Source organism: Agelaius phoeniceus, chromosome Z, assembly GCF_051311805.1.
Source record: "Agelaius phoeniceus isolate bAgePho1 chromosome Z, bAgePho1.hap1, whole genome shotgun sequence".
NCBI classification, from domain to species: Eukaryota; Metazoa; Chordata; class Aves; order Passeriformes; family Icteridae; genus Agelaius; species Agelaius phoeniceus.
The window spans coordinates 61,891,926-61,919,615 of NC_135303.1; the positions used below are offsets into that span (position 1 = coordinate 61,891,926).

Consider the following 27,690-nt stretch of genomic DNA (forward strand, 5'->3'; position numbering starts at 1 on the left):
AGGCACCAATGCACATACTGATGGAGAGTACTACAAGGTCCAAAGCCCACACAAGTGTCTCTGTCTTATCTTCTTTACCCTGGTCCCAATAGTTAGGTGTCTTCATTCCTGCAGTATGCCTATGCAGGAAACTTCTAGCCCAGATATTTTTCTGAGAACTTGGTACGAAGGTTCTTTTCAGCATGTTCCTTTGAGCATATTAGTTGTGAAAAAGAAGGGGGGAGAAAAAACGTACCATTTTATTTTTATTTTTAATTTAGATGGCCAATTCTGGATCACGCTTTTGAGGTACCACTGCATAAACTTAGATATAACATGAATTTCTGGGGAAAAGCATTTGGGGCTCTTTTTTGTCCCTTTATTTTTTTTTTTCTCTTTGCAATCATATTTTCTACTATCAAAGAAAAATGTTTTTCTACAGAAAGAAAACATAGAGGAAGACACCTGTTTGGCTTGCAGGAATTGGCCAGGGAGGCTGTTTTCCTGACAGGCCAAAAGCAACTAGCATAGGGCCCCTTTAAAAAAAAAAGGTCAGGATACTTTTTTTTTTGTTCCCCCCCCTCCCCACCCCATCCATTTCATGTGAGCATTGGCAGAAACTCTGACAAGCAGTTCTTCATATTTTATTATGTTCTTGTCTGGCAGAATCTCTGTCAGGCAAAAACCTTGTCAGCGGAAAACCTGTCGTAGGATCAGAGGAGACAAAAACAGGTGTCACAGAGGCAGTCAAAACTGAAGAAAAAAAAAAGATTAGGCTAAAGAGAGAAAGGCAGACAATTACATTAATGCCATTGCTTTTATCTTATAGATGTGTGTTATTATCTCGGGGTGCTGAGTGCGCAATTGCCTCAAAGAAAAGTAGACAGGAGACAAGGGGAAACTTGATAGTTATTAACTGAAGAGGCAGTGTGTCAAAGCTGGATGGGGTTCAAAGTTTTGTAAAGGGATAAAAAAATTGCAGACAGCAAGCAACGTCTGTGAACAAACTGTGGTTCTGCTTTCGGCTACATAAACCTAGTAGCATTCTAGATATTTTAACTTGGAATCAGATCATAGGCAGAAAAATTAATGAAAGTTTTCATTCAGTCTTTTTTTAATAACATTTATTTTGTGTACATGCAACTGAAGTGCTGGGGGGTTTTTTGTTAGAGCATGAGGCATGGTGAGGCATGAAAACATATCAGTTTAGTTGCTGTGTTGTTTGGGTTTGGAACACCTATTATCAACACATGTTTAATTTTAAAATGCTATTAAGAAGCCTTTTACTAAGTGTGAACATCTGTACATGCAAGCTGTAAATTAGCAGATCACATATGTGTCCCTCAGTCAGAGACTCAGTGTGTTTGGGAAGTGGTTTCTGTTATTAGTTTTTAAATACAAAAAACAGTGTTACCAAAAACAATTGATTTTGCCTATGAATTGGAATTTCTTTACTTGCTCTTCTTCCATGATTTTTGTCTCAGTGAACATTTATCTTCTATATGGAATTAATTATGAAAGCAATGAAAAGAGAGGTGAAAAAGAGATTACGAAAGGATGCTATGTTGTAGCTGGAACTTGTACTCAGGATTCAGGATTCAGGATGTTCACACACTGATGAAAGTGTTCATGTCCCCCACGCTCTTGCTCCAGGAATGAACAGGATCATTTCATACACCATGAAAATATTTGAGTTCTTCAATAGATGTGGAAAATTTTTCTTATCCTTAGTCACTTTCTAAGCATGATATTTTTGAGGAGCAATTTTTTTCTGCCTTCAAAATGCACCACATTGCACCATGTTGGAGGTGGTATTAAATCTATGTACTGAGGGAGGCTACTTTAGACCACCTTTTATGGTTGTGATAAGTGGTCCCTACAGCATTTTAGTCATTACTAAGGAGTTGTTGCTATTTTTTTGTGTGGTTGATGAAAAAGAAGAAGATCTTGAACTCTGAAAATGTGGTGCTGTTCATCTTCACCACTAAAATCAAGAGTAAACTGCATTGCTCAACATCACCATTAATAGTACTGTACCTGTTTTACCACACTCAACATACTATTGTTGCAATGGTATTATGGAATAATTTTATATTGGTATTATATATTTCATCTGTCTTCTAATTTTAGTTTCTTTTGCTGCAAAAGGTGACCCAGTTATTTAGGTTTTTAAAATGTCTCGTAAGGTTTTTGTTATTGTCTAGGCACAGACTACATTTTTTTTTTTCATCTTCCTGTTCTTGAACGAATCTAGTAATCTAGAAAGAAGATGATGGTTGTAAAATTTTGTATGTGTTTGTGTACTCCAACATATTCAACAATATCCAACTTCGGCAAGTTGGTAAACTGGCTAGACAGTATGCCAGAAAATCCAGAGTGGATATATTGGAGAGCTCAAAACTAAAACTGAAATGGAATAAGATCCATAATGCCCTCTTGCAACTTATAGACTCTTCTCTGTGGTGTTATGAGATACACAGACAGGCAAATCAGCCAAGACCTTTCACTAGACCTTTTCATCCCTCTCAGGTTAATAAAATATTTATCTAGGATCAGGAAATTAGCAAGAGGTAAGTGTATTTGCAACTCCAATTGCATTAAAACTAGGATATTTAAAATTCTTTTCTATTTAGTAAAGGCAAATTGTCATGCTTTTATTGTAGCTGTTCAAAAAAATAATAATCAGACCTCTAAAGTACAAAATTCATCACTGCATATTTGTATTTCTTTTACTTAGCAAAAATGGAATCTGCTCTGAGGCATGGCTTTTAATTTGGTTGACCTTTTTCATTGCATATTGGGAAGGAAGGGGTCTATGGGCAATGAGTAAATTTGCAGAGCTGAGCCTGTAAACTGGACACAGTATAAATGAAATTAAAAAGTCTCTTCTTTGTTTTCTGTCTTTTGATAAATTGAAAAAGAAGTTGTGCCTTATTTTAATGTATCCTTTGTACTTAAATTCATTTGAATTACATAGTCTCAAAACTCCAGTAAAATATAAATATGGTACATTTCCCCTCCTTACTTTACAACATTAAAAAACACCGAACAAAACTACCAACAAAAAAAAAACCCTACAAATGGAACATAAAAGTTTGTTCATTGATTTATTGCAAAGATGTCTGAAGCTTTTTTTTTCTGAACTATTACATAATAAGAATACTGAAGGCTGTAATATGAATATTGACATTGAAACAATTCCAAAGTTTTTTGACATTTCAGATTATACTGAGCAGAGGCTCAGTAAAAAAATCTGAGGGATTTTTTTTTTTTTTTCTATTTAAGAAGCTAAAAAGTGAATAAGCAAACAGGGAGATTCAGGCTTGACATTAGGAAACACTTCTTTAATGAGAGGGGTGGTCAAGCCACAGACTTCCTAAAGAGGTGGTTAATGCTCCAAGCCACTCCATGTTCCAGAGGCATTTGGACAATCCCCTCAATATGGTTTAACTGATGATCTGCCCTAGAGTGCTCAGGTAGCTGGATTAGATGGTCATTTTTGGCCCTTTACAGTTAAAATGTTCTCAATTATTATGGTGCATACTTGATACTTCAGAGTTGGAAAAACAATGTTGTGCTAATTATCCAGTTAGTGATTTTTCATTGTTAAAGGCAATCTTTAATGTCTTCTACACAATCCTTGCTACTCCCCCCCTTTAAAACAGTTTAAATTTCTGAAACAAGTATTGAAATTGGGAATTCACCACAGAAATGTTACTTGACTGAGTGTTGTCAGAGTAAAACACAGGGGTATTTTTAGGCCACTCCATGAAAATGTTGATTGCTCAGCAACTACGTAATTTTAAGATTAGTTAGTTAGATCTCTTCTTCCTGTATCAGAGAACACCTTTTCACATATACTGAATTAAAGAATATCAGACTATCAGGGCAGTGCTAACAATTAAATTACATTGTTAAAAAAAGGTGCCTGTCTTAGTTTAAATACATAACTGATCTCAGTCATGGTTTTGGAAAAGATTGGGCAGGTTACAACTAAAAATGTCTCAAACATGCATAGGTGAACTTTTGATCCCACTGGAACTGTACAAAGGGTCAGTAATACCTCACACTGCACCAGGAATGGACTTCTTATGTGTGATTTGTGATATTCAGTCACTGATAACTTCTTAATAAAGACACATCTGTTTATGTCATTTTCAGGTAGGATAGAGGACATGCTTTTGTATAGCATATTTAATCTTGAAACCTTCTTAGTGCCTATGAAACCATAAACTCCTGCAGATACTGTTGAATGTACTCACCTGTAAAACAGTTCATTGTTCACTAGCCTGTATAAATTAAACCAATGGTTTAGAGCAGAAAGTGATGAGGAATGCATTATCCACATGAAATTCTGTGGGCAATTCAGGGCAGCAGAATACAACTATTTATGCAGAGATTTGACAAGAATCAGAAATTTGTCGAGAAGGCTAAAGCTAATACTCCTTTCTTTACAGAAAACCAACAAGATAGGTACTTCCTTACCTCTTATCTGAAAAAGTGTCTATCAACATAAATGGCATCTTGAATCCACCTAGAACACTAGCATTAGTTCACTAAGGGTATCAGAAGAGAAATGAGAAATACTACAAAAATTCTGTCAACTACATTCGTAGCAATCTTTTAAAGAAACACAAAAATGTTTATAAATTACAAATTAGAGTGAGAATTTTCATTCTGACAATTTGAAGGGATATCAAGTTATTTTTCTGAAAGAATTTCAGAATTTTACAGTACTGTTATTTCCCATATGAACACAACAGTGTTTCCTTTCATTTAATTTACAACCTTTTTATTTTCATGTACCAGGAGGTTTGTCTTTAGCTTGCAAATGTTCTTGCAATAATGTATGTTTTGTTGTGTTATAAATTCCACATTTTAATGCATATCCTGACCTGTACTTGAAAAGGATAAAATTTGCTGCTTGTTTATTATTTAATACACATAATAAGGCCACAAATCAAAATTGGAGATAATATCACTGTCACTTGGAATGTTGTTCCAATATTATGCTAATTAGTATTTGTGTGTGTGTGTGTTGAGAAGCAGATGTCTATAGATAATGCTGCTAAAAAATTAATATTGCAGTTTAATGGAATAGTACAGATTAGATTGCAAAAATTTCTATCAGCCAGTCAAAGAGTGTGCTTAGTTATTTAAAAAAGATTTTATTTGTTTTTTCCCTCTTCCATTCCACCTCAACCTTTCCAAAGCTATGATATGGTCACCTTAAATGAAGTGGATATATGTCCACAGAGTTTTGTAATCTTATTGTTAGAGAAATTAAAAGCTATTAGATCTTTCATCCACCCAAGAATCCTTAGATAAAGATGTCTTACAGTCATTCTCACTTGGACCACAGTAGAATAATGATCTTAACATCCTCAGCATGACAAGTCTTCTTTAAATGAAAGAACTTCTTTTTTCTCACTGCAGGCATGGTATTTGCTGTTAAGAAGAGAGAAACAAAACCAAATATTTGGATACATTAGAAATACAGTATGATTCAGTCATTAAAAAACATAAAGTGTTCAGAAAATATCCATTCATGTGTTGGTTCTAGTCTAAATTTGCATAAAGTTGGAGAAGCCAGTTAATATCTTTGGACCCTTTTCTGTAAGACTGAAGTTGAAAAGCTCAGGGTGATCCAGATCTGCTCAATAATTTCAAGAGTCTGTTAGAAGGTGTTCTTACAGAGTATCTATTGGATACTCCAAGCTATTTACGCCATTCCTACTGTGAGTAATGCTAGTATTAGAAAAAATAACATCCTTATTTTATTGCTTCTAAATGGTTGATTAGTCCCTCAGATACACATATATACATATCACCACACATACTGCTCAACCTGCAGAATAAAAATATCAATTTTCTTGGCTTTTCTAGCCAAGAACTTTCATGACACATCCATTATGTCAGTAGCAAAATAACCATCTTAGAAAAAGATCATACATAAAATGGGGGGGGGAGGGAAGCAGAACAGTATTTAACCTGCTTAAGCTTCAATCAAATCTCATTCATTAGACCTTGTAAAAAAAATTAGTCCTACATCATGAAGCCTACATAGGTGTAGTAGTTTGGAAGAAGAGCTTTTGGAGGAAAAAATTCTGCTCTTCATGTTCTGCAGTATAAATGTCCTGTGGAGAGACGTAGGACTGAAGTCCCTAGGCTTGCCAATTTCTTATCTTGTTTGAATGTGAAATTAATATTTAAAGCTATTTATTCAAAATTGACTTAGCCACTAGAATAGGAAAGATCAGACAATTCAGTTGCAAGAAATGAAGTATGAGGAAACTGGAAGTCTTTGACAATGCAGTCCTTGGAGTAAACGTGGTGAAAGAAGCCAGCAAGTAAATGATAAGGGCCTTTGCGCTCTGGTTGTAAGAAGGCAATTTATCAACAGTACATGAACTCTCTAGTGACCATAAGACAAGAAGAAACCAAGTACAGGAGAAGTCCCTATAAGATTGTTTTAAATGCCCAGAAATTTTGTTTGGAGAAGAAGAGAAGCTTAGGTGCTGCAACATAGTTCATATATAGAAATAAAATTAAATATAAACATTTATACATCATAGAATGCATGATGTCATATGCAATTCCATCTTTTTTAACTTCACAAGGGGATAAGAATTACCTTCCTCCTGCAAATTTCCCTTATCGCTGAATTATTCAAATCACAGTGAATAACATGGAATTCATAAAGCCAGGTAAAAGGAACTATCCAGCTCTAGTAGCAGTGAATTAATGATCAAATTTTTGGTAAATCAGGAGCCTTAGTTTTAACATGTTTAAGAGACTGGAGTTAAGGGAGTATCTGTTTTATTTTTTTCCTCTAGAGATTAAGTATCAAATCCTTAACAGTCCCATTCAATTTGGCATTGCTTCAGTCTTGGTCATTAGTTAATCATAAATTTCTCTTGAACTATGAGTACTGTAATTTCTGAGTCTCACCTGAGAACCCTTCTGCCATAGCAATTAAAATTACTTGTGACCTTTGGAAACTAGGGCTGTTTTTGACTGCCTCTGTGAAAAAGGATCCCTTAGTTATGACTGGCATCCATCAGGAGTCCATACCAGGACCAGTACTGTTTAATATCTTCATCAATGACATAGTGAGGCCATCAGCAAATTTGCAGATGACACCAAGCTGAGTGGTGTAGTTGACACAGCAGGATGCCATACAGGGGGACCTGGACAGGCTTGAGGTAGTGGACCCATATCATCCTCATGAGGTTCAACAAGGTCAAGGTGCTGCATCTGTGTCAGGGCAATCACAAGCCCAAGTACACACTGAGATGAACTCCTGGAGAGCAGCACTTCAGGGAAGGACCTGGGGAGCTTCAGTGGGTGAAAAGCTGAATATGACTCAACAGTGTGCACCTGTAGCCCAGAAAGCCAACCATACCCTGGCTCCACAAAAGCAGCATTGCCAGCAGGGTGTGGTAGATGATCCTGCCCCTCTGCTCCCCTCTGGTGAAATGCCACCTGGGGTAGCAGTGCCCTACTACTAGTAGTAGTCTGGGGTTCTGAGCAAAGGGATGATATGCACCTGTTGGAGCAAGTCCAGAGGAGACCACCAAGATGATCAGAGGGATGGAGGCCCTGTGCTTTGAGGAAAGGCTGGAAGAGTTGGAATCCTTCAGTCAGGGGAAAAGATGAAAAAAAGCTTAGGCAAGGCTCCTTGGCAACCTTATTAGGCTTTCAAAAGAAAGGGGGTCTACCAAAAAGCTGGGAAGAGACTTTTGGCAAGGGCATGTAGTGATTGGACAAGAGGTAATGGCTTTAAACTGGCTTAAATCAGAGTAGATTTGGATTACATATAAAAGAGATTTTTCCAAAAATGTTGAGGCATTGAGGTAGTTGCCCAATGAAGCTGTAGATGCCCCATCCATGAAAATATTCATGTAGGATGAAGCTGTAAGCAACCTGATCTAGTTGAAGATGTCCCCAAGGCAGGGGAGTGGATTAGCTGATTTTTAAGGGTCCCTTCCAACACTGTGACTCTATGTTTCTATGAATCATCCAGGTGATATTTCTCTGGAAAATAAGTGTATCTGCCACATGACTCTTTGGAGTTGTTTTCTTGTCTTTTCTTTGCTCTTTCCTTATACTTGACCCCTTTTCTTTCAGCCTTGGACAAACTTAGTACTCAGCACCTCTACCACCCAACCCAAGTGGAGATTGTGCAGTCCAATGTTGTGTTTGACATCAGCAGCCTGATGCTCTACGGTACTCAGGCTGTGCCTGTGAGACTGAAGATACTGCTTGACAGGCTCTTCAGTGTACTGAAGCAAGAGGAGGTGTTGCATATTCTGCATGGCTTAGGCTGGACACTGCGAGACTACGTTCGAGGCTACATTCTTCAGGTAGGAAATAAAGCAAAGCATGTTTTCAAACCCAGTAAATTGATTTTTTTGTTGTTGATGTATGGATGTAGTGATGGTGCACCCAAGGTAGAAAGTAGAAGGATATGAAGTGAATTTAGTCTGGCATGTTGAAGCCTAATGATGGTGCTGGCAAAATAAAATATTCAATTTTTCCTAAGCTAAAAAAATACAGGTGCCTTCATACCATAGTATTTATTTGTACTTGCTTATGTTTACTGTAGGAAATGCCTTAAATACTGCAAATACTGAGGTTAGCTACCTGCAAGCATGATCTGGCCATCAAAGGCAGCTGGCAAGTTTTCAAGGGCTACTGTTTGACTTGGGAAACTAAGATGCAAGTCAGCAGCTCTGTCATCTTTTCTCTCCTTCTTTAGAAAGATACCTAAAAATGTATAGATGAAATTGGGGTTGTGACCATGACTATATTGGAAAGTATCCTTATGTATAAACAGGAAAATCCTTTTAATAAGGCCATTTTTGAAATATTGCTTTAAATAAAGTATTGCGTGCATTTTAGTTGAAATAGACAATCAAAAGTAAAATATGTTCAACAAAAAGCTGGACAGACTTGTTTTATGGGTATGGTCATAAATATACATATAGCTGCTTATCTGAAAAATTTCATAATCTATTAAATTCCATAGTAAATTTTTACATTTTGTAAGACTATCTGTGATTAATAACCTAGTACTTCATACTTCTGAATTCTCTTAATTGCTGCTGACTTTGTAGGAGCTCTTTCTTATCTAGAATGCATCCAGTTATTGAAGTGGACATGCCTAAAGAATTTTGAAAATTTTAGTTGCTGATTTATTTCTTTTTTTTGTAGGCAGTGATAGCATGCTTAGAACTTTATTGAAAATATGGGATTTATACCTGCTCTGAGAAATCCTGACTCTATTTCTTAATTTGTCTTCTGGTTTCTGTACTTTGTGTGGAAGAAGTAAATTAGCTGTATGTGGATTCCATGGAAAACTTTACCTTCTGTGCTTGTAAATATTTTCTTAAATGCCCTATATTTTGGATTTTCACAGAAAAATGTACTGAATTTTAAAACAGCCCTAGAGTAGGAGAACTAAAAAGGTTTACACTTCAATAATGAAATTGTTTTATTCTTGTTAGGACATATATGGAATGGGGCTCTTTAATTGTTTCAGGGTTCTCTCAGGCATCTGTTTAGTTCTATTTGAATAGGTGCTAAGTGTTGCACCTATTCAAATAGAACAGAATCCATTTTTTCCATTACCAATCTAAAATTAACATATAAGAATATATCCATCATATTTGTACAGCAGATATCTATGATGTTTGTATGATATAAATGTACGATATTACGTATTTATACATTTAACATATGATATATAATTAAGATGGATACATGAGAGATATCTACAGAGATATGTACTGGGATAATGTGCATATTACATCATATTTTAGATTCCTGGATTCTGAATGCTACTGATCTGGAGGGCTGAAGAAATTTGATTTGTAAAGGAATTAATGTAAAAAATATATAATTTTTAAGATATAATATTAGAAATCTGGTTACTAAATGTGATTAATAATTAGGGTTAATATATTCCAAGCATGGAATGTAATTCTTTGTTTCTTATAGACAAGAAGACAGACTGAAATCAGTAGTTTTCTTGTTTAAAGGCGGTTGAATCATGCTCATATTGATTTTTTTTTAACTATCTTTTGGAATGGCTCAATATATGCACGAATGGCTTGTGATATGATTACATAGATGTTTATACAGACTGAGACTGTGACCTATGAATCTGAAAGGTGTAAAGGCCTGTAATATCCCATTAGGTCACAGTTCAGTTTATCCAGCTAAAAGTCAGTCACATTCAGCCTCCAAGGCATGAATTTTGCCATTACTATATTCAACAACAGTATATTGAATATTATGCCATTTAAATGAGAACAATTATCAGTGAAAGTTAAGGGCAGCTGTTACAGACTTGCCACATATTGACTTCATTAGCACTCGACTCTGGATTTTCTTAATGAGTGAATGAAGACCTATGATAGGTGTGTAGTCGAGCATCCCGTTAGTTTAGCTGTCTAATTTCAAAGAATCACACACTGCTCAAGGTTAGAAGGGAGGTCATCTTGTCCAAACCTTCTGTCCAAGTAGAGCCACCTAGAACTGTTTGTCCAGGACCTTGTCCAGATGGCTTTTGAATGTCTCCACAGGAGAGAGCAAAAAGTGTTTTGTTGTTTCCATTAAAGCAGAAAACTCAATATACAGCAGAAAAGGAAAATTCTTAGTAAAACATACATACAGAGAAACATTGGAAAAATGAATTAAATCAATTATAATAAAAATGTCTTCTTTAAAAATAGCTCTATTGAAAGTATCTGTTACAAAGGAGAAAGGGCTATGCAGGGAAATTTCAAAGGAAATGTGTAGTAACACTAGCACGGTATAAGTGCATACAGGTAATGTCTTCTTTGGGCAAAAGACATTGTTTCATGAAGCTTATCATTATAGACTGAAACTTTTCAGACTTGTTTGAGGCTTTCAGACTCAGCTTTTGCATACAGAAAACTGAATAAAATGTTGTAAGCATCGTACAGGAGTTTCAAAAATATCAAGTACCAAAACAAATCATCCAGAGTATCACAAACTATGGGACTGTTGATAGGCTATCATGCAGTGAACTGAGGAACATTTGACTCTCAGTCAGAACTGCAGTTCTTTGTAACTTGTCTGTCCAAATCCACCTAAGTTATCACCTAATTGCAGTCAATTCTAGTAAATTTACCATACATTCATACATGCTCATTGTACACCAAATGCAGAAATATCTATCTGTAGAAAAAGGTTTACCATGGTAGCGTAGTTAGAGAAGAACAATCTAGTAAAAATAATATTTTTCACTTGTAACTTTACAGAATCACCGTTCTCCTGTTTTATCCTCAGGGGAGGAAAAACGGGAAGCTTAGTAGCAAGGACTAAGAGAAGTAATAGAATAGAAAAAGGTAATGCTTGTAACAGATTCCAGAATACTTTGTCCAGGTTTGAGTTCCAGTGTTCATTAACCACCATGCAAGAGATTTGTAAAGCTGGCACAAAACTTGAGTTTTATGCTTTGGGATGCTCTAAGGCCTCCACCTGTGCTGAATGTGCCCTCAGTATGATGAAAGTGTTAAAATATTTTAACATTTTCTCTAAATTGAGGTGTTTTGAGGAGTAGGGTAGATGTATCCACTCAAAATCAATTACTGTTGTCAGATGATTTCCACAACCAACCAACCATCCAACCAACCAACCAAAAAAACCCCAATAACCAACAAAATGAGCAACCACCCTGCAAACCTCACAACTTTTTCCTTGTAACTTTACAGAAAAAGCTCATGGTTTGCTCCACTGGAGAAACAAGAGAAAAACAGTTGTTTATTAATGCTGCACAGTGGGTGGGATCATTTGTAATACCTTCATTTTGACCAGTAATGTTTCCAAATAGCAAATTAAAAAGCAATGGGCAGAGAAAAATACAGTATTTATGCCTTCATTCAGTGGATGCATTAATAGAGCACAGGAAGTCAAGGAACCCTGAAGCCGCGGAGGTAATTTGATAACACCGCCTTTTACATTTGGGCACAGTCACAATATTGCCAGTAATGGCTGAAAGGCATTAAGACCTGGCAAGATTCTCTGGCCTCCATGCAATAAATTGAGTTTCTAGTGAATAGATGCCTATCAATGAAGTGTTAGTGACAATTTGGTCACCAATCTCATCAGACTGCCACAGGATTAATGTCTTGGCAGAGGAGCTGTTCTCTCATCTTTAGAACTGATCCTCAAAAAAACTTTATGGCATAAAGGAACATTCTGGATTGTGTTTGCTCCATAGGAATTCAGAGTGCCTCAGATTTTAGACTTGTTTTTTCTACCTCAAGGAACTAATTTACTGTATTTGGTATCAACCTGTATGCGGTCGATAGTGAGCCTGTAAGTTTTCTCTTTTGGGAACACCTAAATTCCCATGTCTTTTACATGACAAAAAAATTATTTTTGTCAAAAACAGTGGGTGTTTTGGGTCAGATACTGCACACATCAAAGAGATGTATATGACTAGTCTCTCTATTGATTTGAATGATGTTACATCTTCTGTAAAGAGCAGCTCAACTGTGAGTCTCCAACCCTGGTTTAATTCCAGCTAAGCTGAGAGAAGAGGTAACTTTGCCAGCTGTTGTATGATCCACCAGAGATCACAGGGTTGGGGAGAATACTTTACCCCATCCATTTGCTAGTGTATCTACATGTGTAATTGCTCCCTAGCCAGGTTCTCTTTAAACAAACCAGGTTAGAAAAATCCTCCTTCTAAGCATGTGTAAGTTAACGCTCATTATTCTGAGAGGAAAGGGCTAGAGTGCAATTATGCCACTAGCAGTGAACAGCTGGGGCATTCAGCTTTTACGCTAGTCCAGCTGCAGAAGACAGGACATGTGATTACAACTTAGAGGCCATAAACTGACTCAGTGCAAATAATGATTCAGTGTTTGAGTAACAGCTCAACACTTTTTCAACTGTTTTGTGGTCAAATAGTTGTACTCTCTCAGTGAAAAAGATGAAAATACATATTTTCTTTACAATACAAAAAAGGAAGCAGAGGCACAGAATAGAACATTGGCAGAATTAGCAAAAATGGTCTAGGAGTCCCATTCTTATCATCACGCCCTTGAAAAAAGTAGATTAGTCAGTAGCTCATAGGCAATGTTTTAGCTGCCAGACTCTCTGGTGCCGGCCACAGCTATGAGAAATTTTTAAAAATAAAAAACACAGAACAAAGTCAAAACTAAAGCCAGCTGGAAGACTATGGATATTTTATAGATACAAAAGGAGATTCACTCACAAAAGTTCATTTACTGGACATTGCATGGGGAATCACTAATCCTAAATGAAGGTCTTTTCTGTAGCAAAATCAATTATGAAAAATGACGAAATTCAAATTTATTAGTTTGCTTTAGGAAAATTAGTCTAGTCTTCCATTGTTGTGCTTGTTCTGTAGTCCTAAAGCAACTGTAAAGCAAGAAGTCAGCTAGGAAGGCATGCTATCAGAAGGTATACATGGCTCAGGGCAAAGAGTGGGGAGGTGCAGGCAGTTTAAGACATCTTTTCAAAAAAACCAAAATCCCATTAACTAAAACAAACTCATTGAAATTATTAAATACATAGCAGTGTTTAAGTAATTCAGTTCTGAGATTTTAAAATAAAAATTAGCTATATGCATATTCAAACTACATGCTCACATATATTGATATATATATATATCAGCATATATATATATCAGCATATATATAACTAATATTGTCAGTTATATTTGACAGTTTCTCAAATTTTTGTAAAACATTTTTTCTCTTGGTAGTATAGGTAATTTGGTTTCTGTATTAGTTTACCACCACTTGTTTGTTCATGCATACTATTTTTACATCCAGATTAAATGAAGATATTTGGGTAGAGACCAAAGAAGGAAACTTCAGCATATTCAATAATATCATTCCTAATTTCTTTTCTTTTCTTTCTCAAAGTAATCCCTTAGCACTTCACCTTTTAAATATTAACCATATGCACAGACAGAAATTGCTTTACCGTTCTTAAACTTAAATATTGCCCACCTTTGGCTTGTCTGTGGAGGATTTCAGAAAAGGATGGGTTCTGTCGCTCTCTAACCTCTTTTAGAGATTTTATAGAGTCTTAGTTTTTCTGTCTGAAATAATTTAAGATCTTTGAACTTTTGCTGTAGAACCCAAGCACAAGGACTATTTCATTTAACAGCCTCCAATGCTTAAACATAGAGAACATTAAAAGGAAAACAAATAAAAAGAAGCTCTGATATGAGCTTTTGCAATGTAGGCATGGAATGTGAGGTTGCTGTAGTGATGACATCATACTTTCAGTTCAATGTAGTCTGCTATCTATAATCATGAATCATGAAAAGTTTCTGTCAGGTTTTTTCCCCAAGTACTGTCAGGTGATTTTACACAACACGACAAGAACACCATTAAAATGTTGGTATGCTATATTATTTGTAAAAGAAAATTAAGAGAAATAGGCAACTAAATTACAAAAAAAAAAAAAAAAAAGTTGACTGTTGTAACCCAGCAAATATTAATTGACAGTTACACATATGGATAATTAAAAAAGAAAATTTATTTGTGAAGGTGTTGTATTTATTTTATTGGCATTGCTTCCTCATTGGTCTATTTGCCAATACCTTAATTAATACTTTACACTCTTTTAGCTGTGGCCACTGGAGGATTTCCATGCGTTTTAAAGAAGTAGTCACTTGGTATTTCCATGCCTCTATGAGTAGCATGCCTTTTTTGTTAAAAAACCCCATACTTGTAAAAGTGATGCAGATAAAGATTAAGAAGTTTATCTGGTAAAGATTTTAATGACACCAAAGTACAGTGTACAATACATACAAGATTGTGTTACCCTTAATAACTGCCACCCACATTTAATTACTTGATAATGAAGAGAGCAAGCTTTTTACAGATTAATACTTTTTTTCATTTTTGTTAGGTACAGTTCTGTCTTGTTTTCTTTTCTTCCTTGTAGTTATTGTTAGCACTCATGTGTGTTCTTTAGTTCTGATGTTTTACAACCGGGGCCTCAGAGCAACCAAGATTCAAAGCTTGGTAACATTTGTCCAGACATCTAGTCCTGCAGTACACATGGGATTTAAAAGTGTCTCTTTGTAGATGCTTTGCCTGTTTCTTTTTCTTTGAGCCTCTCTGTTCCTTCGTTCCTCTTTTTCCCCTTCAACTTCCTTATCTTTTCTTTTGTCATTGCCTCCCATTTCCCTCCCTTTTTTACTTCTTCCCATCCTCAGCCTCACCTTAGTTTCACTTCCTCTTGTTCTCTGATTTTGCCTCTTTAGCACAAGAAGATGAAAAGGATCTGTTAGATGTCCATCTCCTGAGTGTATTCTATTCCTCCCATGGCATCCCTGTATGCTAATATTTGACACTCTGGAAGAGTTTCTCTTCTCCCCCGTGTGTCAGTTTAGTATGATTCCCCTACACTTCTATGGAACAGAGATTCTCTTCTATATTCTGTAGATTCTCTTCTATATTCTTCTATATTCTTCCTCTTCTGCATTCTTCTTAGCTGTTCTAATCTAGGTGTTACTATTCTATCTTTACCGTAAACAGAAGGTGGAAACAGCTCAGATAAACCTTAAAAGACTAAAAAGAGAGATAGGAAGCACTGTTGTGTGTTTGAGCAAAGCAATGCTACTTCTTCTGTAGTGTGGAGTACTTTCAGATTTTTTCTGTATCTGCAGTATCTTGCCTAACACCTCTCTGATGCTTTTGGGGCTGTACCTCTAATAGTAACACTACTGATCACACTAGTACCACATCAGGATATGTATCATGGTTCACACTTTAACCAAGCAACAACAAAAATAAAGTCCAGTTTGATGACATTTCTGAATGCCAGCAGAACAAGTTACATGACAACAGATGTCTCAGTACATGCAAAGATCATTGGGTTTTCCAGAATATGTGCAGCTGGAGAGCTGTGCTATTGCTGCTCTGTGTCTTGCATCTTGCAAGGGTAATGAAGCAGAGGGCTGTATAACCCCTGGTAATCAACAGCAGTATACATCATGCTAGTTCCTAATGACTACTATGAAATAGTTAGCCTTTATAGCCATAGTGCTTCACATTGCTCAGATAAAGGTGGCCCTTTAATGGAAAACATTTATGGCTGTCAGTCAAAAAAAAAAAAAAGGGAGAAAGAGAGAGACTTTTGTGTAGGTGTGTTTTTGTTCTATCTGGAATGTGTACTGACCGTTTACAGTACTAGGGTGATCCTACTAGCTGTGATCCTACTAATGTACTTTTTGCACAGCTAATAGACTGCAGAGCATGGAAATGTCTGTTACTGAAGGTCTGTCAGGCATGTGCCAGGACCATGTGTGCTTGCTTTTTAAAATGGAGCTGAAAATCTCTTCACCTGCCAAGGCCTGAGTTCATGATCCTGTGTCTCTCTTGTGATAGTTGATGAAATCACAAACACCCCAAGCACAGTGAAGAATGAAGGAGGTGGGAGGAATAGTTCATTCCCTAGGCTGTTTTAGGTGTGAGTGATGCCATCAAGCATTTCAGAAGAAACAGAGCCCTGAACTTGGGTCTTGGCAGGTAAGCCAAGGAGGAAACTATTTCCAGCTTTCTTGCTTCAGAATGTGGTTGAATTTCTATTAACCATTTATGATCACATTTTCCTTCAAATATGTGAGTGTATGTGTGTGTGTGTTTGTGTATATATATGTATATTTGTGCATATATACATGTACTTTCACAATCTGTAAATTGTATTTATATTTTTAATTGATTGTGATTGTGTGTGTCTTTGACAAAAATCTCTGGGTTTGAGATTGATTCTCTGTGGATGAAGGGAGGGGAGAGAAGGGCTTTCCTGGTAGCCTGGAAAATCACTTTTCTTGCTGACAATGCCATGTTGAAGCCTCTACCAGAACATATCCTGCACTATGTCAAACAAATATCACCACTGATTGAGGACAGGATCTTGGGGTTACTGTTCACCTCAATTTTCTTATGGGAAATGCAGTGACCTGTTACAAAATAAAGAAACCCACTCCCTTCCTGCCTGTGGAGGGGAGTGGGTTGTGCCAAGAATCTGAGGAATTAACATAATTCTACTCACAAAAAGCAGCTCAGAGATTAGAACTTCTGCTTTTTATAGGCTACTGGCTTTGCAGAGAACCTTGGGCTGAATTCAAATCATGGTCCTGGAGGTGATAAGGTTGTGATATTAACCATTCAGCTACACATCAATGGAGATTAACTCAATCAGAGAGTATGGAGTCCAGACCATGACACTTAAATGGATTTAAGATTTTTCCAGTTTAGAAACCTCTTGCTTTGAGTTTAGATGTGGTTTTGATTGTCTGTGTGTCAGCCCTGACTTCAGGCACTTAGGAAATTTAGGTCCACAGACATTTAGGAATCAAGAAGGGCCACAGAGAATCAAACTTGTCATCTGTCCAGCATCAGTTGATTTACTGTTTTTCTTGAAGTCCAAGAGATCTCAAGGGGACTTTTTTCCCTTGCAGCACTGATCTTTCAATGAGGTGCTAGTGCCTGTCCTGAGCAATAACAAGGAATAACAGTGAAGTGTGAGTGACTCTTATTAGGAGGGGTAAATGTCATGAACACTTACTGTTGCCTTCTAGGCAGTAAGAGGACAGCATTGAATATAGACAGACAACCCCCTTTTACTTATCAAGGTGCATTTTGATTCTAATGAAGATGAACTCCCATATTTTAATTAAGAAATTTACTTTTCTTTCCTGTATGGAAAAATCTCTGATTCACCTGTCATTTTGCACCATGTTCTAGAATGTTGAATACTTAGCTTGAATCCAGGAAGTGTGTATTATTCTACTGGCTCTAATATATTAATTTGCTGCACAAGTCCTTTGTGCTTCAGCTTGATTTTTTTCTCCTCCCCCACAGCTTTAACAAAATGTTCTAATCATCCCAATTTATACTTGGATGTTGTTAATTAATGTTTATGAAGTGCTTTGAGATCCTCTAATGAAATGGAATGTGTAATTATGACCATTCTTTAGTAAAATTCTAAAACATCACCATCACTGGAACAGTAATTTCAGTAAATTTTTTTTAATAATTTTTTTATCAAATAGAAGAGAAAGATTCCATGTCATTAGTTCATTTTTTTTTATAGTAGGGTAAAGTATGTCTTTTTCTATCCAATCTTAGTGGGTTCTTCATGATGAATCTTGCCAGAATTGCACCCTGAAGTCTTGCATTCCATCTGCTGGAAAGGGCGTGGAAAAAGGGTGTGGAAACCTCTGTTATTGACTGGCAGTTCTCTGCACAGAAGGAAGTAATTTGTAGGACAAGTAGATTTTTGTATATGTATATGTATATGGTATATGTATATGCCCAGTATATGTCAGCTTGCTGGGTTTGTTTGTATCTCTGTAGCTTGAGTAGTGATGTAGATATGGTAGTAGAATTAACATAATTACACTTTTATCCATGCATTCTGGATTTTGGGTGTCCGTAAGTTGTGTCCAAGTTGACCAACGGTGCTGAAAACAGGAATAGAAGAAATAAGGCCACTCATCTGGTTGCTTTTAATGTAGCTTATGTTGCACCAGGCTTTCCATTAAAAGCTCTCAGACTGTTTAGAAGTAGCTAGGGCAATGTCTGGGAAAACTTGCTCGGTTCATGCTGAGTATGTAATGTTGTGATCCACACAAATGCTTTTGTCCAACCCATCTCTTTTAGAAAGGATTTCATCTCATATCATAAATAAAACTAAATTTGGGGTGAGAGAATTTAACTAGTACTAATTTGGTTGCTTTCCATGTGGGAACTGGTTTCCTCTTGATAGGAGCTTTTCAAACTGTACCATAGGATGCAAAACAGAGCTCTTCTCTCTCATTTGTAGGTTCAAAGGGTTGTGAGGTAATACATATAAGACCCATGACATTAATTTTCTCCCACAGCTGGAGGCAGAGATATGTTTCTTGGTACAAAAAGAGTGAGAAATGAATAAGGTCCATAGCAGATTGCACATGATATTGTATTTGTTGTGAGGCTGCAGAGAACCTGGATGTTAGGGAATGCAAGAAGCTCTTCTGGGACAACTGAGCAGCAGACGTGCGGCTGTCCAGAGATAGAACAGCAGCCCATTATGGCGTTCATACAATCTCAGACCTAGTCATTTCCAGTCTTCATTTGGGGGCCGTGGCATGAGAAGCCTGTGTTCCCCCAGCCACGTATGGCTAGGAAATTGATTGTACAGGATGAGCCAAAGTTTTTTAGTTTCTTTGGTTTGTTGTTTTTTTGGTGAATATTAACCTGCAGGATGAAATAATTCAATGAAAATATGATACCTTAGCATAGACTGATTATTGTATCAATGATGAGATTTGTTTCGAGTGCGAGAGAAGTACCAGTGCAATGGAAAATTTTATAGGCTTTGAAGCACATTTGAAGAATTTTAATGTCAATCCAGTTTGAGGTGCTTAAGAAGTCCCTCAACCTGACAATTCAAAATTAAATTATACATATGCTCACATGCCTGAATAATAACTTCATAAACACAGTAAGAATTTCCAATACTAGTTACATCAGTCTTTAGGTGTGTGTCTGTGAGGCTTTTCCCCACCACTAGTCTGCTTTTTGCTGTAGTACTCTGTAAGTTCTTTACTAAGGTACCCATTTTTACTTCAGCACAGTGTTTACCTTCAGTTCATACAAGATAATTGTATTAGAATTTCAGCAGCTACTGCACTGTAGAAAATCTCTTTCTTTCTTTCTTTCTTTCTTTCTTTCTCTTTCTTTCTTTCTTTCTTCTTTCTTTCTTTCTCTTTCTTTCTTTCTTTCTTCTTTCTTTCTTTTCTTTCTTTCTTTCTTTCTTTCTTTCTTTCTTTCTTCTTCTTTCTTTCTTTCCTTTCTTTCTTTCTTTCTTTCTTTCTTCTTCTTTCTTTCTTTCTTTCTCTTCTTTCTTTCTTTCTTTCTTTCTTTCTTTCTTTCTTTCTTTCTTCTTCTTTCTTTCTTTCTTTCTTTCTTTCTTTCTTTCTTTCTTTCTTTCTTTCTTTCTTTCTTTCTTTCTTTCTTTCTTTCTTTCTTTCTTTCTTTCTTCTTTCTTTCTTTCTTTCTTTCTTTCTTTCTTTCTTCTTTCTTTCTTTCTTTCTTTCTTTCTTTCTTTCTTTCTTTCTTTCTTTCTTTTCTTTCTTTCTTTCTTTCTTTCTTTCTTTCTTTCTTTCTTTCTTTTCTTTCTTTCTTTTCTTTCTTCTTTCTTTCTTTCTTTCTTTCTTTCTTTCTTTCTTCTCTTTCTTTCTTTCTTCTTCTTTCTTTCTTTCTTTCTTTCTTTCTTTCTTTTCTTTCTTTCTTTCTTTCTTTCTTTCTTTCTTTCTTCTTTCTTCTTTCTCTTCTTTCTTTCTTTCTTTCTTTCTTTCTTTCTTTCTTTCTTTCTTCTTTCTTTCTTTCTTTCTTTCTTTCTTTCTTTCTTTCTTTCTTTCTTTCTTTCTTTCTTTCTTTCTTTCTTTCTTTCTTTCTTTCTTTCTTTCTTCTCTTTCTTTCTTTCTTTCTTTCTTTCTTTCTTTCTTTCTTTCTTTCTTTCTTTCTTTCTTTCTTTCTTTCTTTCTTTCTTTCTTTCTTTCTTTCTTTCTTTCTTTCTTTCTTTCTTTCTTTCTTTCTTTCTTTTCCTTGCTTCCTTCCGTCCGCCACTTACTTCCTTCCTTCCGCCACTTACTTTCTTCCTTCCTCCCTTTCCTTCCACCCCTTCCGCCCCTTCCTTACTTCTGCCCCTTCCGTCCGCCCCTTCCTTCCGCCTCTTCCTTCGGCCACTTCCACCACTTCCTTCCGCCACTTCCTTCCACCACTTCCTTCCACCACTTCCTTCCGCCACTTCCTTCCACCACTGGAATTCTGTGGGGTGAGTGCAAACATAATGGTGAGCACAAGATCCTTTCCCCCCCCGCCATCCCCTCCCCAGTGTCTGTTGGTCAGCTATGGATGGCTGCTGCATCCCCAATTCCTTTCCCTCTAGCTGGGGACCAGGCCACCCTAGAGCACAACTCTTTGGCTCTGGCTGCACAGTGAGCCAAGACTGTGACCAGACTGCTAACCTGATTACATAGTACATACATGTTAGGGTATGAGTTTCTGTTACCTTTGAAACATGTGGACATCATTTACCAAATACCTTCTGTGAAAAAGAGGAGGAGGCTTGCAAGTACTTGTTAATACATGATGAACCAGGGTAGCATGAGGACTATACAGCACATCTAGAATCAAACACAGGGAAGGGAAAAGTCCTTGAATCTTACCTTTCCAACAAACTTTGGCATGTTTAGAAACCAGCTCTCCTTTCTAGTATCCTAGCTTTTTATTTCTGTTGGCAGCTCGTCCTTTGTGTCACACAAAAACTTATAATGAATCCATAAAAAACCAAATAGTACTGCATTATGTTTGGAGGAAAAAAAGGAGGCCTTCTTTGGTGGATGGACTAAGTGTGTGGAGCTGAAAAAAATACAGTTTTCTGTATAATCCTTAGAGCATTAATTTTGACCCAATAACATGGTAAATAATGTGGACTGAAAAAAAAACAACACACTTATGGTTTGCACCATAAGCATTGTAGTAATCCTTGTGACTTTGTTGGTTTGTTTGTTTTTTGGTTTGTTTTTGCTGAAAGGTAGACAACAAAACCTTGAAGTTATTCTTTTTGCATTTACAGTTTTTAAAAATAAGTTAGTTTTCCTTTTTTGGGCATAATAGCAACAGGCACTGATATCTTCATGCAAACTTGGGTATTAAAACACAGGCTTCTAAATTCATAGGCCTACCCCTAAAGAGAAATTAAAGAAATTGATATTTCAATTTCTATCTGTGAATACAAGAAAGAAAATTCTCATTCAGAGGCAAACTGCTTGTAGCCAATGGAAAAAAACTTGTGCAGTAAGACACTGTTTAATTGAAATGTAGGGATCAAAACTAAGCTTACCTTGCTCACTGTAAATTCCATGCTTTTTGACAGTAAAGCTTTGGGAATTAACTTTTCAAATTTCACTCTCTGAAATTTGACTTGGTTTCCTATGCCTTTAGACTAGGTTCTCTAGCATGCGACTTTTAAACATTAAAAAAAAAATTAAAAGTAGGATGGAAGAGAAACAAAGATTTAATCAATATCTAGGGAAATAAATGTAGTATTTTCAGAATGATACTAATGGCAAATTCAACTAATGTTCAGTTCCTGAATCTCTTACTAAACCTTTAAAAATGATGTCATGTTTCTTTTATGCTCAAAAGTTGTGTGAAAAGCAGTTTCCACAAAGCATAGTATTTAATAAAAATAATGATCAATTGTAAAGATAAAATGTAACTATCTCACTTGCTTTGATAATATATTTAAGTATTGATTCACAGTGTGAGAAGTTCAGACACTGAGGAATCATAGCAGCTTTCCATAAGAACCAGAATGAAACAGAGGAGAAATACTTAAATATTATGACTATCAGGAAGAAAGTACTTAGTAAGTTTTACTAATGTCACATCCACCCCCAATACACACATGCAGAGGACTATTTGCCTTTTAGTGATGTTCATTTTGGAATGCTAAAATTGAAAGATTTGGACTAAATCCTGAAAACAGTTATAATACTGAATCAGTTTCTGCCTTTATATTTTAAAGCCTTAGAAGCTTCTTGAAGTGTGAACCTTCTGGCTCGCATATCTCCCTCCTCTAGAGCATACAAGAGCACAGTGTGCCTATGGTATAGAAATGAGAAGAGGCAGTAACCATAGATAAAAACAGTTTTCCCCCTCTACCTTGGAGGAACCCAGGTGTCGCTGACTAGCCTTCTTTTTTTCTTACCATTTTAGAGTCTGTGTGAGACTATTTCAAGTAAAACTGAATTTTAAAGTTTTAAGCTTAAGCATTTAGATTGTTAATGCTTTTCCTCATTTCCGCCCCTTTTTTCTTTCTTTTTTTTTTTTTTTTCTTTTTTTAAGATTAGTCATTTGGCACATTTTGTTTCAGGTAAAAGTTGCCTCTGTTCCGATATCTAGTGGGATCTGTTCAGATATCTGTTCAGATATCAGATATTCAGATTTCCAGCCTGTGCTTTGTGCAAACCTAGAAGTCAGTGAACCACCTGCTTATTGTCTTGGAACCTGGCTGATCTTGCAGGTATTTAACTCCTCTACTGCATTAAAAGCCCACAAGAAAAGCTATCAAATTGTTTCTTAGTTTTTTTCCTTGCATGTAAGCAGTTACTGCAGAGACACATCTTTGCAGTGGAATAGGAAAGGACTCAAAACCAGTTTCTTTCATGATCATGTTCACATTATGAAAACATTTCCAAATTCCTAATGAAGGGAGGGGTGTTTGTGCATTTGGGGGTTTTTGGATGTTTTGGGGTTTTATTTGGTTTGTATTCCCCGCTTCTTTTTGTTCAGAATTGTACTAGAGAAATAGTTTAGAAAGGTTTTTGTTCAGGCCACTCATAATATACTCAGTACTACAATGCTTCATTCCTTTGGGAAAAAACTAGGTGACTATATTATTGTAGGTATTGTAAGAACGTTATATTATAAGCTTAACAATGCGTCTTTCAAACCTGGGAGGGGGCTGGAGATAGAAGAAATTATCTCCACAGTAGAAATGTATTACTTCTCATTTCAAAAGAAAACTTCTTTGAAAATATTTCTTTTGCATATCATATTTTCCCCCCATTTATTCATGTCAGTACAGGACATATTCAGCATCTGTTCTCTTCCAAAAGCCCTCAGGAAAAATTAAAAAGCTGTTCTTGCAAATTCATCATTATTATTAAGAACCATATTTCACCTCATGGTTATCTCAGCGCTTCTCTTGCTCTTATCTGCACTCTGTGATGACATTGCCTACTTGAGCAAGGCATCGTTCCAGCCTCGTCTCGTCTCTCCCACCTTAATTTGTACCGATGCGTTGCAGTTTGGTGACAGGCAGTTGTTCGTGCTTGAATAACCCAAGATTTGAATTCTACAGTTTGTGGCATCCATGTAATGCTTAGCAGTGGGTACAGCTGTTAACTATTCGCTTATAAATAATCTTTTTCCCCTCTCAACCTGTCTCCCAGGTAGTGTACCTGTCACCATTAATAACTCATCGGTAGCTCCCCAGTGATTTGGCCCATCACTTGTCATTCACAGTGGAGCACTGCTCCTGCCTGCTATTGAAGCTCACACAAGCTCCTTCAGCTATTCACTCATCCCAGCAGCTGTGCTGTTTCATATTCCTGACTTGCGGGAAATTGCACTGATGGTTCCAGTGCTAGGCAGCTCAATTGTCCCCTCTCATCGCTGACTGCACGCCAGGCCTTGCCTTCAGGAAGTATAATGTTGTCTGCTGCAGACAGTGAGACACCTCACAAACTGTCTTAAGTCAAGTCTCACTGAGCCATGTTGATTTCACTGAAAGTGTAACCCTGGAGTTATTTTGAGCCATTATATGTAGGAAGTATGTGCACACCTCCATTTAATGCTAAAAGATTGGTCTTACTCTTTCTTTTTACTGTGGTAGTGAAAACACCCTCAATGATGTCCATCCTCCAGAAATCTGTACAAAAAGACAGCTGAGACTGTATCATCTACCTATATAGTGGAAGGGGAGGGAAGATAGAACTGAGTTTGGTTGACACCTTGTTATAAAAGGTTATGTTTTTACTCCATTACTCTACATAACAGAATACTAAGCCCTTTCAGAATAATGTGCTTCCTTTCCTAAGAAGCTCTGACTGGGGAATTTACTGTTACTTGATCTTCTTCTGTAGAAGAAACTTAACTAAGCATGGTGCAGTCTGTGAACAGGAAATCATTAGGGTCAAGGCAAAAAAGTGTCAGGTCCCATGATCAAGGGTAGTGCTTTGGAGAGGTGCTCTGAAGTGATACGTAGGTAGTTGCCACATTATTTTTTTAGGTGTGGGTAAAGACAGTTTCTTCTTTACTTATTTCCTAAATAAGGAAACTGACTCAAAGCAACTTGCACCATTTAACAGCATTAATATGGTGATATTTGGAATACTGAGCTTTAATTATTTGCTAATGTAAAGTTATTTGCAAATATTTGCCATAGGTGGGGACATCTTTCACTTGAACAGATTGTCCAGGGCCTGATCCAACCTGGCCTTCTAATAAATCAATAAAAACCAGAATTTTTCTTCAGGAGTGGCACTGGAGGATTGCCTTGAGCAAGGCATTATTAGGAGAAAGTGCCTGTATTGAGTTCGTTTGGATGGTGATTAAATGACAACTCTTAGAGGGAGGCATCCCATGCAAAGAAACCTGAAGGTGGAATACTCTTTCAAACTCTTTGTAGTAGTGAAAACCACTGATTCTATGGAGGCACATTATTAATCAATGAGCACCACTGATTCTTCTCATGTGTACTTAAGTCTTTTTATCTGGGTTACAAATTGAGTGATAATATCCAGTGAGGAACACTAACTTTGCAGAATTAACTTCCCTAAAGTAGCACTTCAGTGAGGTGAACCAGCAGTGGAATATTTGACCCCTAGTTATGGCATCTTTTAATACTCATTATCCTACTAGATAAATTAGATTGCTGACTTTATTGGTTTAGGTGCAAAGCCCATTGAAGTCACTGGGAGCAATTCCACTGCAGGCAGGGAATCACCACAGAAGACAGGTATCAGACGTTACTTGAGGATGCAATGCAGGCAGTGTGTTGAAGTGATCCTGGCCAAGTATGAAAGGGGAACTCCACCTTGTGAAGAACTGGCATGGTTCTTTTGGGCATCAGTATAGTGGACTGTTCCACTCTCATGGGGTTGCTGGCTAGAAGCCTTTCTTTTTGTTGATATAAAAGCTTCTTCCTCACAATTAATTATTAAGTCTTCCAGGACCCTATTATATATTTATATGTTCTTGAGAGCTCTTCTCTTACATGTGTTCTCTCTCATTGGTGTTATAATGTCGCTCTGATAGCTGTTCACTCGCTTCATTTCTTTCTGTCAGTTTCTGGTCCTGTCACACAAAAGAGAAGGATGCTGTATTGCAGAGAAAATCATGAGACCAACAAGGCCTGGAGGCTCATAGATAAATGAAACACTCTTTTTTATTCTAAAAAAATCAAATTCTATATTGATTTGGAATATTTAGGTTCCACTTTAAATTTTAGAAATATTTTACCTTACTGCAGAGCAGCTATCCTGTGCTGTTTTGTGGATCCCTTTAGGTACAAAATGTCTTCCTAAGTCTGGCTCCAGTTGTTGTTTGTCAAAGAGAAAGGCATCTGTATCTAATTTTATTACCAATATATTTTCTTTTTTACTTTCCTCTCTGTCACACCTTTATTTTTTCTTGCACCTCTGTTTGTGTGAGGAGTCATTCATCAAAGAAATCTTTAAATGTACACACATCCACATGAGATCACATTGACTCACAGTCTCCCCTATCTCTTCAGAGGCTGCTCTTAAAAAAACAGGCATGATTTCTCAGACGGTTATGCACGTTACTGGTTTGCTCTATTGCTCTCTTTCTTTGGTTTGAAGTACTTGCTTTCTGCTGGACACAGTGGGGTTAAAAAAAAAAAAAATTAGTGGTTTGGCACTTTCCAGCTGCTTCTCAGGAGAATATAAAGTGCTAGTGGATCAGGTCCAAACCAGTGGATGTTTAAGAGAAGGAGAAAAAAAACCTAGCTGAAGAGTAACATTCTTGTGTGACTTCGTTACCTTCTGTTGTGCTAAAAAAAATTGTTTTGCTTTACAGTTTTAAACACTCAAAAAAAAGTTAGAAACACCAAATGACCTCCAGGCCCATTGGCTCTCCAGACTCAGTTTATCAAGTCTCCTCCACCTTTTTGCCTGTAAAAATCCAAAGTGAAGTGTGAAAAGCATCAGAAAGTCTCATTTGTGCCAGTGCAGCCTTTTAGTCGCTTGCCAGCACCTTCATTTCTTCATATGTTTCTAGCTAAGGTCTAACATGGAACAAAAACCCGACAGCAATAGAGACCAGATGCCAGTATTTCTTCTCTGTCACTTGGCTGCTGAGCAGATGGAATTTATATCAATCGGGCATGCTAGGAGGAAGAGGCCGTGGCAGCCAACATGTGGAACTGGGGCTGAGTGACATTTTTGCTAATGTTTTGTCCTTGTAGAACATTATGCTTCCTCTTTGCTTATGAGCTGTGGTTTTCCTGACTCAGACGAGGTTCCAAGCCCAGCTGGAATGGTTGTCTGCCCACTGCCCCCCCTTTTAAGGGAGTGCTGGGAGCGATGGAGGAGTGGTGGGGCCCTGCACAATGGAGCTCTTTATAAAAATACCTGACATCTGCATGCAATGCACCAAATCATCTTAGCTGAGCACAGAAATTCACTGGGCATTACCAGTCACTTTTTGTCTGTTTTTGTATGCTTGTTTGATTTATATAATGAGTGAATGCCTCTGGCAAAGGAGTACTTTGAGCATGTTATTGGACAGGAGCAATTTTCCACGAGGTATTGTCATACATGGTCTCAGAGTAAGAGTATTAAAGGAGGGAAAAGAAAAGAAAAGAAAAAAAAAGAGAGGAAAAAAAAGGAAAACCAGGCTTTTCCTTTCTGTTTTCAATCACCTCTTGTAAGAAAACATCCAAAAAGCAAAACCTTGAGAAAACTTCATAAAGCATAAACTACTCCAGTATCCACTTGCTTAGACCATTCTGCAAGCAGAGATTGTGTACTGCAAGAGCCATAGAATGAACCTTGGCACTGAAGGTTTGGAAATTGATATGAAGGCTATGTATGCACAAAAA

General features: G+C 36.9%; 1 protein-coding gene across 1 annotated transcript in view; it reads left to right on the top strand.

Moving 5' to 3' along the window:
- Nucleotides 1-6,264: 6,264 nt before the first annotated feature.
- BNC2 (basonuclin zinc finger protein 2) overlaps nucleotides 6,265-27,690 on the top strand; it is a 98,037-nt gene continuing 76,611 nt past the window's right edge. The window contains exons 1-2 of the mRNA XM_077172189.1: nucleotides 6,265-6,325; nucleotides 8,110-8,345. Of these exons, the coding sequence (XP_077028304.1) occupies nucleotides 6,265-6,325; nucleotides 8,110-8,345 (297 nt within the window). The remainder of the gene's footprint in view (nucleotides 6,326-8,109; nucleotides 8,346-27,690) is intronic.